General features: G+C 32.7%; 2 protein-coding genes and 1 pseudogene across 2 annotated transcripts; 2 read left to right on the forward strand and 1 right to left on the reverse strand.

Annotated features, from left to right (window-relative positions):
• The first annotated feature begins 5,726 nt into the window (after window positions 1–5,726).
• On the forward strand, window positions 5,727–8,860 carry LOC106295662 (myb-related protein B). Its single transcript, XM_013731629.1, has 11 exons — window positions 5,727–5,745; window positions 5,821–6,020; window positions 6,099–6,145; window positions 6,538–6,594; window positions 6,736–6,808; window positions 6,914–6,969; window positions 7,059–7,217; window positions 7,298–7,592; window positions 7,670–7,812; window positions 7,894–8,179; window positions 8,256–8,860. The coding sequence occupies exons 2-11, from the start codon at window positions 5,931–5,933 to the stop codon at window positions 8,364–8,366; spliced, it is 1,317 nt and encodes a 438-aa protein (XP_013587083.1). The 5' UTR covers window positions 5,727–5,745; window positions 5,821–5,930; the 3' UTR covers window positions 8,367–8,860.
• Window positions 8,861–8,963: 103 nt separating this feature from the next.
• On the reverse strand, window positions 8,964–10,710 carry LOC106295663 (UDP-galactose/UDP-glucose transporter 3). Its single transcript, XM_013731631.1, has 7 exons — window positions 10,551–10,710; window positions 10,340–10,437; window positions 10,106–10,236; window positions 9,988–10,018; window positions 9,786–9,889; window positions 9,587–9,708; window positions 8,964–9,523 (listed from the first exon to the last, which is right to left on the reverse strand). Exons 1-7 carry the CDS (start codon window positions 10,652–10,654, stop codon window positions 9,118–9,120), a joined length of 996 nt encoding a protein of 331 aa, XP_013587085.1. The 5' UTR covers window positions 10,655–10,710; the 3' UTR covers window positions 8,964–9,117.
• A 2,288-nt stretch (window positions 10,711–12,998) lies between these two features.
• On the forward strand, window positions 12,999–14,686 carry LOC106344372 (annotated as a pseudogene).
• The last annotated feature ends 999 nt before the right edge of the window (window positions 14,687–15,685 follow it).

Genomic DNA, 15,685 nt, shown 5'->3' on the forward strand with positions numbered 1-15,685 from the left:
CCTTCCTGTTACTAACATCATAATGTATACATTTATCATGTGAGTATTCCTCACAAACTTACAACACGACTATCTTGATTTTATTTATGTACAAGCACTTTTTATTTTAATCGATGCAGTTTGTTTCGTTAGGTTTACATTATTGAAACTCCATACTGTGTTTAACGTTAAGTTCTTGGTTTAACTTATTATTCTGATTGTTACCAAAAAACTTATTATTTTTTATTTCCATCATGTCAAACGTTGTCTCATAAACTTTGATGTGATGTAGAATATTTATTACAAAAGAAAAAAAATAATGTAAACACGAAAGAACAAATGACGCGTTACACCTTAGAATCGAGACACATTCAAACAAATACAAAATTAGCATCCGATTAATTAGTGTGTTTCGTCTTTTTAAATATAAACTACATTCGGACCCGTGCATTTGCACAGGTTTTTTCCAATTTTATTAAGAGATTTAAATTAATATAACAATTATAGTTATTTTTATTATTAAAAATTATTATATAGTATGATATTTAAATTGTAGGGAAAATATATTTTGTTATAATTTCTTTTAACCTTATTCATTTTATAGTTTGAATATTGTATTTTTAATTACATATGTTTAATAAATTTTATTACTTCATAAAGCTCTTTATAAATGTGTAACAAAATTTAGTTTTTAAAAATTTATTAATATATTAAAATTAAGATAAATATTTTTTTCTATCTGAATGCCAAAATAAATGATAATGAATTTTTTTTGGATAATGTTTAAATTTAGAGACCGAATTTTAAGAAAAATAAGCTCAAATACAAAACAACAAACAATTGATTATTAGTATTAACAATGGGTGTGTAAATTAAAATAGTTAATAGTCCATAACATAAAAAAATTGGAGTTGAAGTTAGCAAATTTTTTTTATTTTTGTAGCTAATCAAGTGTTTTTGGTAGAAAATTATTATATGACGTAAGTGTATAGTGATGATTATCTATATATATCGTTATAGTTGATTTTGAATAGATATATTACACCTATTTAATACACATAAATCGTAGTAAAGATCTTTCTTTATTTTATTGTTACAAAATCTTTCTGCAAGAATATAGGGACTATCCATAAATATGGCTTGCATTCATGTACATGTATAAATATATCTATTTAATAATTTAATTTGTTAGATACTAATGAACTGGTCCAAATAGACATTTGTATAGTACATTTTTGCAATGACTCTATTTTAATAGAATAGATATTACAAAAAGATCAACAGTAAAAGAAAATTAAAAAGTCATCGAACATTATAAAGACTTAAACTTTGTAGGATTAATATAAAGGGAAAAAAGTGAATGGGGTTTGTAGTGTAAAATGTGAAATAGAAAGGGAAGCTTTTGCATAGGGTTCCATTATTTATCATAGAATTTAGTCCTTTGCTGGCTTCTTATAACTCTTATCGTTTGTGTACTTGTGTGCATTCTCATACCACCGACCCATTTTCCATAACATTATGTATACAGCAATATTTATTTGAGACTAGTTTTTTTGCTGATTTTTACAGGATGTTCAAACTACATTCTACAAACATTGGTAACCTAATTAGTTGCATTACGCACGTAACGTAAATGATGATCTCTATGAATATAATAACAAATTATACATCGTCGTATGGATTCAACAATATATAATGTTTTATCTCGATATCACGAGCAAACTTATACGTAAGGTACGTTGTGTATTCGTTGACATGCATCAATGTTTATCCCTCATTTTCAAAATATTTGACGATTTTATGCAACTAACTAGTCATCCACCTTTACGCGTAAACATAATTTTATTTGATTGGTATGATGGTGATGATGATTATGATTATGCATTGAGAAATGTGGTGGATGATGCATGTACATCAAGTCATTATCATAGTAGTGGAGTGAACAGGATGAACCAGTCCGTCACTAGAGTGAAGTGATTTTCAAGATGAATGACTGTCAGTCATAGCTTAGAAATGTGTTTGCATTTGGCTTGAAGTAATTTAAGATTAATATAATATGTTTTGAAAACATTTACATGTGAATAAAAATAAAATAAGGAATTTTTTTCAAAGTGATTTTCATGATCCATTGACAAATCTTTTAATTTATTAGAGCAAGCAGGCAGATGAAAGTATAACCCACGTACTGGAAACAGACGTCGAGCTCAGAAATGATGACCTCCGGACGTTAAATAATTAGTAATTTCTCCATATATATGCTACAAATTTGGAATATAATAGTATCATAAGCTAAAACAGCACTTCTTTTAACTTGATAAGCTAATTGTAGACAGATTTTTATTATGTTCTAAAATTTAAACCTAAGAATTTTCCTTGATATGCACTTGTCAACTACGGAGAAAAATGCTCATGTGATTAAATCTTGGAGAATGGACATATAATTGACATGTGCATTTATTTGTTACAACCGTCTCTATAATACACATACGATACACTATATATCATCATTCACTGTCATATTCTATAACAAATACTATATATGTCCTATGTAGTGATTTAAAACAACGAATTAATATAATTAGGTCCCGTTGATATAGTTACGTTAATATTAAATGTAATTCATTTTAATGAAATATTTATATTCTAAAAAAGATATATTTATATTCTACAGACGTACGTTGATCTGTTTACACGGCCGAATGATACAACGCGTACGTACGTTCGTACATATACATGCACAGACAAACATCTAAATATACAGCATGGATTACACAGAGCCACCTTGGAAGGAAGAAGAGCAGCCCTTTAAAAAAATGTCAATATTTTCAGCTTCTTTTAGCCCAAAAAAATACGCTAAGTGGAGTGGAAAAAGAACATAACCCTTACCAAAATTAAACGTCTGTACTATATATTATGACAAGAAAAACCCACATCAATCTTATAAAAAGTGATTTCCATTAACAGCAAAAGAGAATGTTTAACTTTGGATAAACCCTTTTTAAGAAGTCCCCTATTTTTATCTCGTATGTCGATACTATACGTCGTTTAATTGCACTGGTTGTTAAAGTAAAATACAAAACAGACACTGAGAAGATACCATAAGCTATAGACTTGAGAGAATCGACTAAATGCGAATATAAATACACAAAGGGTGTGGACAAAAGAGAATTTAAGCAACAGTAAGAAAAATATATACATTTTTTCTTACAGCCACTGTTCATAAAATGTGATATGTCAGAAATGCTTCGCTGTCTGACTCAAATCCAAGGCACCACGCGCCGACGGTGTTGCTTGGCCTTCATTTTCCAATTAAATATCGACAGTTCATAAATCATTAAATATACTGTTTTCTGTCAACAAATGATTTTTCGAAAAAATACTGGAAGAGATCATCTTCGTTAAAGTACTACTGGAACAGTTAGGGAAACTGTGATAATCGATTTCCTTTATACTATTATTGTATACTAATAAAATTAAGAATCCCCGCGGCTATATTTACGAAGTGATTTTGCCACATGTCTTTTCTACAATCAATTTCACAAAAAAAATATGACATGACTATTGAAATGGATGACATGTCTTATAGCTTAATATGACATGGACAATTGCATTTAATGTTAATTTATATTTTTGGTAAATTTTTTAAAATATGGTAATAACTCATATATTACATTTAATGTCAATTTATATTTTTGGAAACTTTTTTATAATATGAGAATACCTCATAAATCATCATTAAAATAAATATATTCAAATATGGCATTATAAATTTCGAAATATAATATAATTATATATTTTTAAATTATACAATTTTATTACTAAAATTTTCAAAAATGTATGCAATTTTTTTAGAAAATTTAATCGTAAAATTATTACTTTCTTATATATCTACAAATTTTATAAATATTGTTTAATTTTAATTTTTGGTAATTATGCAACTTTTACAAAATTATTTAATATATTTACTTCAAATAAATAGATATAAAAATCTATCTAATATTATAATTTCAAATATATACATGCATATTCTTAAATATAATTTTTATGTTTATTAAATCAAATTTATATTAAAATATTGATACGAAAAAGAAAATTTACAATATTAATAAGATTTTATTTTAAAATATAATTTATATTTATCTGTTAAAAAATATTTTAAATTTTACTTCACATGGTACAAGAAGACACCTAGTATGCTCATTATATTATAACTGATCTATTTCTATTAAAATAAATTAATCTATTTTCTCGAAAGAGTAGATTTTTTTTTTTTTGAGCAATTAACGAAAGAGTAGATAGATATATAATGATAAATCCAGGAGAAAGTGGTGACTTGAAAGAATAATCATTTGAATTATATTTATTTATTTCAATTATACACACACACACACACACACTAAATGACCAAAGACTACAGAGTAGCAAGTAGTTACCAAAATTAATTGCATTCGTCGTGACTGGTGGGCGCTTCTGTTTGGGGTCTAAATTAAATTGAAACAGCTCATTCTACATGACTTTTTATGCATTGAGATTAGACAGAAATTAATTCTGAAATTTTAAAATTTTGAAATTATAAGAATCGATCCAAATGAATAATGGCCGTTGAGTCACGTAAGTTGTCATGTACCCTTTTTTAACAAAACACCAACGACGTGTTGCCAATCTCGATCATGATTTATATTTCTTTTCCAAATCCAAAATATTTTCTTTTTTTTACATGTTATTGTCTCTTTTCCCCAAACCCATACTCATAGTTTTCACAGCTTAAACTCAAAATGTATACTCTGTATATATAGCATTTCGTGTTACTATCAACTTGACTAATTTCTATTGTCAAAAGCTTTTTCTTCTACTAACTGGAATCTAATTTTTATAAATAAAAAATGTAAAATAAACATATTTTTTTGATGAAATTACGAGAAAGCATTAGAGTAAAGGCCTTCAAACAACTTAAAGATTACTTTCCATAGAATCGTACTTGAAACTAAAACGTTATCATACATCCCATTTTTCCTTTTACAGAACGTTAACATACTTTTATTAAAACAAATAATGTCCTTCCTGGTATGCATAATCTTGTTTACACATATGATTTAAAAACAATCATATTGAACCACATAACATCATAATTCAATGTAGGAAAACCCATAAAAGCAATCATGTTCTCCACAAAACTCTAGACACTACTACCGTAACATAGTGGCTAGCTAGTGTTTCTTTATTTTATACTTAGTACTTCAGAAAATGCATAGCTGCCTACAAATTTAAATATTTTTAAGAAAATTAAACAAATAGTGTAATCAAAAGTGGGACAAGGAATCACAAATGGTGAAGAGGGGGTGGCAGTAATGGAGAACAAGGTCATGGGTTTCAGCGTTCGTTTTTTTTCAAACTTCCCTTCATACCCGCGCACTTACTCACCCATCCGTTGGTTTTCATTTTTATTTTAAGTCTTTTCTTTAAATATCTTAAAACCAAGACTTCTTTTAATTTATTATATTTTGTTTTTACTAGCATTTTGAATTTGATAAAACGTAAAACCCATGTGTTCATGGACCGTGAATGACTTCAAAAGAAGAAAAAAAATCTTTTTTAAACAAACCCATGTCTTGGGATTTTTGTTTTCTTATATATATATAGGAAGAACCCATTTTCCTTTTTAACGTAGCTCCATCTCTGTAAAACATTTCGCATCAGAGGAGTTTAGTCACAGATTCACCAGTGGAGAATAATAAATAAAGCAGATATATAGTAGAGAGTCTTTGAGTGAGTTCCTTTTCAGAGTTTGTCTTTCATTAGGTTTTGTTTTTTTCTTTTTTTTATTTTTTTTATTTTTCTAAGGAAAAAGTCTTTGTGGGTGTGTGATTGGAAGAAGGACTTGGATTTTTATAAAAAGGCAACGGAGCGTCGAAGAAAACACTAAACTTACAGAGAGAAAGAGAAGAAGAAAAATGGAAGATACGAAGAAGAAAAAGAAGAAGAATATTAATAACGAAGATTCAAAGAAGAAGGAACGTCATATTGTTACTTGGACACCAGAGGTGTGTGATGAATACATATATACATACATGTCTGTCCTGAATCTCTCTGTTTTCTGAAATGGGTTTCTGGAGTTGCAGGAGGATGTTATACTAAGAGACCAGATTACTCTTCATGGAACTGAAAAGTGAGAGTTTCTCTTTTATTCACTTGACTCCTCTGTTTTTTTCCCTGAGAAAGTTTTGGTTTTTAAAAAGAGAGATTCTAAAAAAGAATGTTGGGTTGTTGTTATTGTTTTTTTTTTTTTTTTTTTTTGAGAGTGAGGAGAAGTGGTTGTTGTTGCAGCTAAAAGGTCACGTTTTAGAAATGGACTTTGTAGGTAGAGGTTTGGTTGGTCTCGTTCGTTAACTGAGTTCGGTCCACGTTTATCTCTAGGCTGGTGCTGAATTTTCTATGCAGCTTCCAAACAAACAAACCCGTCAACACTTTATTTTCTGATGAAAACAACATTTTTTCATTGAATTTTTGCAGTCCAATTAAGGCCATATGCTGCTTCCATTGTGTTTGTAATGATATTAGTTGGGCGATCATAGCATCAAAGTTTAAGGATAAAAGCACAAGACAATGCAGAAGAAGGTTGGTGAAAAAGATTATAATCTGCTTAACTTCTTTTTTATTATAAAAAAAAAAAGATAATAATCTGCTTAACTTCTTTAGAAACACAAAAGTTTTTTTTTTTACTTATTTAAATACGGCTATGGATCTTTTGTTTTGCAGATGGTATACATACTTAAACTCCGATTTCAAGAGAGGAGGCTGGTCTCCTGAAGAAGATATACTTTTGTGTGAGGTAGGGTTCACTTACAAACTTCATTTTTTACATGGATAATATTCCAGATTTGGTGTTTGTTTTTTTTATATATGATCTTGATGCTCTTGTGTTTGTTTTTTTTAGGCACAAAGAGTGTTTGGGAATAGATGGACTGAGATAGCAAAGGTGGTTTCAGGCAGGTAGAATAACCGCTCTAATGGTGCTTGAAGTCATCATAATAAGACACAGAGTGATTCATTTAATGTTATGTACTTCTGTGTGTTTGTAGAACGGATAATGCTGTCAAGAACAGGTTTACAACACTTTGTAAGAAGAGAGCCAAACATGAAGCTATGGCCAACTCAAACAACAAGAGAATGTTGTTCTTAGACGGTATTAGTACACCTCAAAAAGCCGATAATGAAGCCCCTATTGCCAAGAGAACAAGGTAAGTTTGTTTCCTTTTGATCTAATAAACATAAGTTTTCAGTCACACATTCATGGTTCTTGTTGGCTACTCTTATACAGAAGAAGTCACATTCTAGAGCTTACAGAGATGAATAATTACGGAAACGTTGAGCCTTGTCTGAATCAGCAGGCAAGGTCTCCATTCTCGGTATTGGCGCACAATGCCACTGGTATTGATAGCTTGGAAGAACAGTATCAAACAAGCAATGTGAAGGAGAGTGATGGTGAAGGGATGTTTCTTAAGAAAGATGATCCTAAAGTCACAGCTTTGATGCAACAAGCTGAACTCTTAAGCTCCTTGGCGCAGAAAGTTAATGCAGACAACACAGAACAAAGCATGGAGAATGCTTGGAAGGTAAAACCAAGAAACCACAACTTCTTAACAAATATGAAAATAGCTAAATGTTCTGAGCTCTTGTTATATATGTTTAGGTCCTTCAGGATTTCCTGAACAAAGGCAAGGAAAATGATTTGTTGAGATATGGATTCCCTGACATTGATTTTCAACTGGAGGAGTTTAGGGACCTTATAGGGGATTTGAGGAGTAGTTATGAAGACAATGACCCATCTTGGAGGTGAATATAGCTTTTTCATGTTTATGTTCATCATAAAGGTTTTGATTGTATATAACCTTTTTAATTTTGATGTTTGTTTAGGCAACCTGATCTCCACGACTCTCCAGCTAGCTCTGAGAATAGTTCAGGATCAACCATCATGCTGGACCAGTCTGGTGACAAAACACAACCATCATTGCCTGATCCTCCTCAGACAGAACATAAGGAAAGTGGAGAGGAGTTTCCCTCAACGTGTGATGTCCTGAAAAATCCTGATGAGAATAAGCCCATCTCGGGCGATGAAGAAAACTTCAGCTCCCCTATTCAGGTCACACCATTGTTCAGATCTCTAGCAGATGGCATCCCAAGTCCACAGTTCTCTGAAAGTGTAAGAAGCTTCACACCACAGAGTACTTAGGCTTTGATCACACATTTGAGTCTTAAAAGACTGATTGCTTTTGCAGGAGAGGAGCTTCCTGCTAAAAACACTTGGGATTGAGTCCTCATCTCCATGTCCAAGTGCTAATCCTTCACAACCACCCCCTTGCAAAAGAGTCCTTCTACATAGCTTGTAGAACCAACCAACCAACCATCTCTCTGATCCATCATCATCCCTAAAACCGCGGTTTTGTCTCTATGAAGACGTAGTTTTTTCTTTCTCACTTTTGCTTTAGGTATCTGCAGCCATATCGGCCTGGAAGTTTTTTGTGAAGCGGGCATGCCATGATCTGCATTCCTTCCTCCAACGGTTTTATATAATTCTTTGTTGGTTCCTAGAATGTTAACGGTTAACATTTCTAACCCCCAACAAAGAAAGCTCTCAAGAATCTGCCATATACTCAGATTCTTCAGATTTCTTCTCTTACTCAACATAAGGAAGCCATATCCACAAAGGAAAGGCACCAGTTTGTCCTAAGAAAAACAAAATTCTTTGGTTTGTCTCTTAAGGGCATATACTCAGATACATCATCTGAGCAATTTGCCGTGATTTCTTGATTTGTTTTCTTCTTCATCTCTGTACATAATCTCTTATCAACATATGATATAAAAGAAGTCTTTCAGAGTGTTACCTGTTTGTCTCTGTTGTTGTTCTCTCACAGCTGTGTAAGAGGAGAACAGAATGTTAAAAACTTATTGTAAAGACATATATAAAAAACATATATAATGAGTGGAATCATGCTTTGATTTTGGATTGACATATATATAAGTTTCTTCTAATGCACTGGTTTACATATTGCTAGTGTGACTAACTCTTTTGTGTTATATATTTAAGTAAAAAGTTCTCAAACCAAAAATAAAATTCTGAAGAAAATTCTAGATTTTGCATCAAGTCTTTTTCTTCTTCTGCACTCTCTGCAGCTTCCTCCATTTCAGGTAAATTTGGTAAGACAAACCACCAAACACCATTGACACACATCCCCATTGTTTTGAGGATAATGGATTCCCGCTAAGAACAGAGGATACCACGATGCTTACAAACTTCCTGGTTGTGGTAATGGTCGTGTTAGCTAGAGACCCGAATCTGCTAATTGTCAAGAAGATGAAGTTCTGTCCCACTGCACCGCATAGACAGTACATGAGAATGTCCCATGCTGCCTCAGGGTGTTGCTTGCAGAACTGCACAGCTTCGAATCCGCTCCCGCGTGGCAATCCAAACATGTAGACCAGGTTGTATATTGTTCCCCACGAATTCATTCCCATCATTATGTCCCATGCGTTGGTTTTGGGGTACCTGTATCCATGTACGTGTGATGTTTACATTGATGGGTACCTATATCCATGTCAGGAATCATACCTTGCGGTAATGGAATCCTGGGTGGCGTTTGTGAATCCGTCAAAGGCGAGGTTCAAGAAGCAAAGTCCGTAACCAAGGGGAGCATTTGGATGTGCTAGCTTGCTGATGGTCTTGGAGCTTGTCTAAAGCCATTCAAAGACAGCTTAGTATGCTCCTAAGACAACTCCTAACTAATGTTCCTGATTATAGAGCTGCTTACCTTAAGAAGGGCGAACATGGAGACTCCTCCCGCAACGAGAAAGGTGCAAAGATACTCAGGCAAAGTGTATCTTATGCCATAAACTAAGGAACCCATAAGCATAACTACATGAAAGAAAAAAAAAACCACATATAAGATATACAGAGAAATCTTGATTCTAACAGCTATGGTCTTCTCTTGACGCTCTACATAGACACCTCACCTGGAATCATTTTAGAAGATTTTGCCAGAACCTGCAGCAAAGCAAGATCCCCATCAAATACCATATAAAACCAAATCCGTTGGAGCTGGATTATCAACCTAAAGAGGCATAAAGTAACCTGAGCAGGGTAGCTGATATACTTCAAAGCTTCAATGCCCATGGCAGGACCAATAGTATTAGTAATGCCAGCACTCCAGTACGTCCACCATGGAGCTCCACCACTACCTCCAATGGACCAGAGCTTAATCACTGCTCATATTAAACACAAATACTTCAGCTCCATCATCCAATTCTTTTAGCTATACAAATCTAATGTACACAACAAAAGTAAAAGCATTTCGTTAAAACTCACTTATATAAGACCAAACCAAGCAAACTACATTCTGAGCCAAGTTCAGAAACGCAAGGTGCTCGAATCTCTTCCCATCTTCACCAAACTTCTTCGTCGACCTAAATCACACAAACCATAAAAGTTGGGTCCTTCGGATCAAAGAACAAGTTCCAAATCCAATCACAGAAACGCATCACCACCGTGATCGATTCGAATTTGAGAAATTACTTACAAGGTTTCCTGAAGAACGCCTTGGTAAATGTACGCAGCCCAGATCCCGGCGACGCAGAATGACAACAACAGAACTCGCCGGAGACCGGAACCGTGAGCTTCCATTGTTTTTTTTTTTATTCTCCGGTTATACTCCGGCGACGATTCGAGTTTCGGTTTAATTTGAGATCAATCCTGAAGTGAAAACCGGAAGTTATTTACTTATTAGTATCGGTGGCGGGAGAAACACGTAGATCTTCCACGTGTGATTATGTCATTGGATGGATAAACTGACGTGCCTGGTTACTCAGGTCACACACTTGTATTCCATATCTGCGATATAAGCTTGAACTACGTGACGTGTTTCTCTACCCAAAAAACATCACGCAGTTAGCTAGTACCCATGCCTAATGAAAACTCCATGCAGTAAAAACATGTTTTTTTTTTTTTGTAAAACCATACTGGTGTAACTATTAATTGATATATATATATTTATATGTAAACAATATTTAACCATGTTACTCAAATTAAGTTCTTGAGTATTTTGATTTCTGTATACTATGAATGCTAATAAAATCAATGAACATCGAAGTCATGAACTCATAGAGGAGGAGGAGAATACGAATTAAGTTATATGTGATAAACATTACTAACAATCCTTTGAGAGAACCATTTCTGATTTGAAGAGTGAAACGAGTGATTGTTACTCATTTTACACATGTATAGTACGTATAAGCTTCCTTCTCTTGAGTAATTTACTCGATACAAGTCACTTGTTCTCATTCCCTAACATTCGCAATGGAGTAATATAATAATTTAAAAGGTTATTTACATAATTGTATATCAAAGTATTCAGACCAATAAGTTATATATTTACATAATTGTATAACGTGAGCAATGGAAACCATCTGTCCCTCACGTCACAATTGTGAATATAAACTTTCTAATTAAAACGAAAACAAATGGTAAAAAAGCTATGAATGCTTTTTCTTAGGATATTGGGAGATGAATTTGCGTAGAGTTTGTGAATTTTGAGAGTTAGATAGATTTTAAAAAGTTATGTGGATTGTGAAAATTTATATACATTGACTTATGAAATTTGATCATAACTTTTTTAAATTGATATAGATTTTCATGAATTTGTATTACCTCTTTTTTATCATTTTTTGTAAAATATTTTCTAAATCATATAGCATGATTATTTACTTTTTGCTTTCAAATTAAAAAAAAAAATACTGATATATACAAAATTGAACAATTTTCTTAAATATCCATTTTAAAAAATTTTGTCACAAAAAGAGCATTAAAAAAAAAAATGACCAAACGAAGTTTCATTAAAAATGTAAAAAACTATTTTACCCCTTACGGTATAGATGTATAAGTAATAAAAAATAAAAAATAAAAAGTTGTTTTTATATATTTTTTTTTCTAATTCGAACATTTTTATAATTTTTCTATTTAAAAAAGTATTTTTTCAAATTTTCTTTTTGAAATTCGAAAATGTTTTTTAAAACTATTTTTTTAAAAAATATTTTAATATTATTAAGATTTGTAAATGTAATTATTATTATTTATATTAAAAATATAATATTTTAAAAAATGTAAAAGTATATAAATGTAATGAATTATAGTTTTGAACATATAATTTGAATTTAAGGTGCAATAGATATTTGGAAAGAATAATTATTTTGTTTTTAGTATTTTTATCACAAGAATTTTGAAAATCACATGGATACATATGATATTTTGAAAGTTGAGTCTTATGAGTAAAAATGAATAGAATTCATCTCCCAATAACACTAGATTTAATTAGAATTAGAGAATCAATAATAACTAAACTTTTTGAATAACAAAAGATTTGAATGGATTTTGAAAATTCTTAAACCAATAATAATGGATTCTATTAAGATTTTTGAAATCCAAGAAGCAATAACAATGGATTCTTAAAATTCACAAACTCTACACAAATTCATCTTCCAATAACCCTCCCTTCGTATTTTTATCACAAAATTTTTGAAAATCACATGGATACATATGATATTTTATAAGTTGAGTCTTATGAGTAAAAATGAATAGAATTCATCTCCCAATAACACTAGATTTAATTAGAATTAGAGAATCAATAATAACTAAACTTTTTGAATAACAAAAGATTTGAATGGATTTTGAAAATTCTTAAACCAATAATAATGTATTCTATTAAGATTTTTGAAATCCAAGAAGCAATAACAATGAATTCTTAAAAGTCACAAACTCTACACAAATTCATCTCCGGAATATTTACTCGAGAAGTCATTCGCATGCAAAATTTTGAACGTTTGATTGTTCTAATTAAATCTGACTGCTACAAAAGGAAAAATGAGATGGGAACACGACTTTTTGTCCACCACCGTCCCTTCCTGTGGATGTACTGGCGTGAGCATGACGCAACCGGATATAGCTCGAATTTCCACAAGTCTCCTGTCCTAGGATGTACTGGCGTGAGCATGACGCAACCGGATATAGCTCGAATTTCCACAAGTCTCCTGTCCTAGGATGTACTGGCGTGAGCATGACGCAACCGGATATAACTCGAATTTCCAGCAACACAACCCATTCCACAGTTCCTTCAGGGATCAGTAGTTTAGGATCATTACCAACGCACCATAGGACAGAAGGAGAGATACTTTCATCTCCAAATCTAAAGGCTTTCTCTTTCAACGAACTAAAGAACGCAACTAAGAACTTTCGTCCTGATAGTCTACTAGGAGAAGGAGATTTTGGTTGTGTATTCAAAGGATGGATTGATGAAACAACTCTCACTGCTTAACGACCTGGTTCAGGTATCGCTGTTGCTATTAAGAATCTTAAGCCTGACGATTTTCAAGGTCGTAAAGATTGGTTGGTAAGTAAGCCCCGGTTCATATTCTCCCTTTCCCTGATTGATTAATGTGTCTTTTTTGCTTGCTGACGTTGAGATTTTTTATTTATTTTCAGACTGAAGTAAACAATCTTGGTCAACTTAGTCATCCAAATCTTGTATTACTAATTGGATACTGCACCGAAGGCGAAAACCTGCTTCTTGTACATGAGTTCATGCCTAGAGGAAGCTTGGAGGGCCATCTTTTTAGACGTATATTTTTGTGTAATATAACAAATATTTAGTTTGTTCTGAAGCATATGGACTGTTCAATATGATTCGGGTCAATGGTTTCTTGCAGGTGGTCCGCAGGCACTTACATGGGAAATAAGGATGAAAGTGGCAGTAGGTGCAGCTAAAGGGCTTACTTTTCTTCATGAAGCAAAGTCGCAAGTCATATATAGAGACTTCAGATCTGCTAAGATTCTACTCGACGCTGTAATTAGACCAGACTCTCTATTCAACCACTTTTTTTGGGATTGGTTCTCTTTCACTCTTAACAGTTTGAGATTGTGTCTGAATGCAGGACTACAATGCCAAGCTTTCGTATATCGGTCTGGCTAATGCAGGTCCTACTCGAGATTATGATACACATGTAGCTACAGTTTTCATGGGTGTTCATGGATATGCAGCTCCTGAATATATCGCCACAGGTTTGTTCTGTAAACTCAGTTTACATGGTACTAAACTAGTAAACTAGACTAAACCACGAACCCAAATCTCTAGTTTTCTATCACTATCTGAAATCTCATTTTCATCATCTACAGGTGAACTGACGGCAAAGAGTGATGTGTACAGTTTCGGCGTGGTCCTACTTGAACTAATATCAGGACGACATGCCATGGACTATTCAAATAATGGAGTCAGATGTAGTCTTGTGGACTGGGCTAAACCGCACCTTGGCAATAAGCGGAAGCTTTTTAGCATAATGGACACGAAACTAGGCGGGCAATATCCACAAAAGGGAGCTTACACAGTTGCTACTCTCGCTTTGCTGTGCTTAAACCCCGAGGCAAAGGTCAGGCCTAAAATGTCAGAGGTTTTAGTCACATTAGAAAAGCGCTGCTAAACCTGGAACAAAATACACTGAAACGGAATCTCTAAGAGCTAGCTCGTCTTTCCTCTGCTATGGAGAATCTCCTGTAAGATATAGTCATCTCAATATCGACTTCTGCTGTCATAACTCCTGGTGCATTCCCTCTGCTTTCTTAGAGCAACCTTTAATGGTTGAAACTTTATTTGGGTATCTGAAAAAGTAAAATAACAGTATTTTAATTATTTTTGTCTAAATAATTAAATTGTTATTTTTTTTAAAATGTGAGCAACAAGAAGAAAGCTACTCAGAACATGATTAATAGAAGGTTCTTAGGGTGAGGTTCTTAGCAGAATATAAGAAACCGTCTCTTAACTTTTAACTAAAAAAGTTAAGAACCGGCTCTTAAATACCTTATTAGTTAAAAGTTAAGACACAGTTTCTTATATTCCGGTAAGAACCTCACCCTAAAAACCTCTCATTAATCATGATCTTAGAGCACTTTCAATGGGGATTCTTCCCATTGGAGCTCTTAAAATTTATTTGTATCATTTATACCCTGTTATAATGGTCGGTATACCGTCTCTACTATTATTTATATCATGTTATAATGGCCGGAATACCTCCTATATTATTTACTAGTAATTTAATTTATTTATTGGTCGGCCGAGCCGCCTTATATCCTGTTTATTATTTATTGGTCGATCGAGCCGTCTTATATTCTGTTTATTATTAATTGGTGGGCCGAGCCGCCGTATAATTTATTTATTAATCTGCATTGATCGGCTGAGCCGTCGCATGATTTGTTGTCATAACATAAATATTTCATTGCCATGATTTTTTTACTTTTATGATTTTTTATAGATTTGATTGACTGTTTAATACGATATTTTCAGACTGATTTTTGGTGCACTCGATTTAACACCAACGGTCACAAAGAAAATTTTTCAAAAATTTTCCCCTTTCTCCAACGGTCATGAACAGTGATTTTCATCTATAAATACAACTCATTTTCACTCCATTTCATCATCCAAAACATTTCATCTTCTCTCAAAAATTTCAAATCGCTCTCCTCCGATTTTTCATTTCAAGAAAGATGATTCGCGCACTTTTGTTTTTATGTGCCATTTTTATTTGTGTAAAACTTCGGTTTCCGGCATTGGAAGTAACTGGGACAAACTACACGGCATGGGTTACAAACATGGAGCTTCATCTAGATTCCGAG

This window comes from Brassica oleracea, chromosome C5, assembly GCF_000695525.1.
Source record: "Brassica oleracea var. oleracea cultivar TO1000 chromosome C5, BOL, whole genome shotgun sequence".
In the NCBI taxonomy this organism is placed as follows: domain Eukaryota; kingdom Viridiplantae; phylum Streptophyta; class Magnoliopsida; order Brassicales; family Brassicaceae; genus Brassica; species Brassica oleracea.